The sequence below is a fragment of the Cucurbita maxima genome, unplaced genomic scaffold (assembly GCF_002738345.1).
Source record: "Cucurbita maxima cultivar Rimu unplaced genomic scaffold, Cmax_1.0 Cma_Scf00008, whole genome shotgun sequence".
NCBI lineage: Eukaryota > Viridiplantae > Streptophyta > Magnoliopsida > Cucurbitales > Cucurbitaceae > Cucurbita > Cucurbita maxima.
In genome coordinates this window covers 3,982,633-3,983,110 of record NW_019272024.1, presented here as the reverse complement: position 1 = coordinate 3,983,110, position 478 = coordinate 3,982,633, and the positions used below count along the sequence as shown (strand labels likewise).

At 42.3% G+C, this 478-nt stretch overlaps 1 protein-coding gene across 1 annotated transcript in view; it reads right to left on the bottom strand.

Moving 5' to 3' along the window:
- Positions 1–478, bottom strand: part of LOC111483014 (AP2-like ethylene-responsive transcription factor AIL6) — a 3,932-nt gene extending 3,454 nt beyond the window's left edge. Inside the window, exon 1 of the mRNA XM_023129098.1 lies at positions 76–478. Within this exon, the coding sequence (XP_022984866.1) occupies positions 76–223 (148 nt within the window). The 5' untranslated portion in view covers positions 224–478. The remainder of the gene's footprint in view (positions 1–75) is intronic.

Genomic DNA, 478 nt, shown 5'->3' with positions numbered 1-478 from the left:
AAAAAAAAAAAAAAAAAAAAAAAAAAAAAAAAAAAAAAAAAAAAAAAAAAAAAAAAAAAAAAAAAAAAAAAGTACCATTGTTGGAGTAGAAAGTGTCCAAAAGATAGTGCGGAGAGGCAGTGGAGGGTGGCTCATAAGGAAGAAACGGAGAGTCAGTAGAGCGAAGCATTTCAATGGGGGAAAGAGAGAAGGAAAGCCAGTTGGTGGGCGGCGGCGGCGCCATTTTTGTTTGCTAAAAGCTCTGTAAATGGTTGTTGTGAGGAGCAGAGGAGGAGCAGAGGAGGGGGTTATAAAGCAGAGGAAAAGAAGGGAAGGGTTTAAAATGGGTTAGGAGAGGAAGGGGCGTTACTGAAATAGAAAGGATCCCATATCAGGAAGAAGCGAGTACGAGAATCACGAAGCAGGGGAAAGGCAGGGGAGGAAAATGCATGCAGAGAAAAGGAGGAACATTTGGAAGAGATGGAGGAGGAGGTGGAGG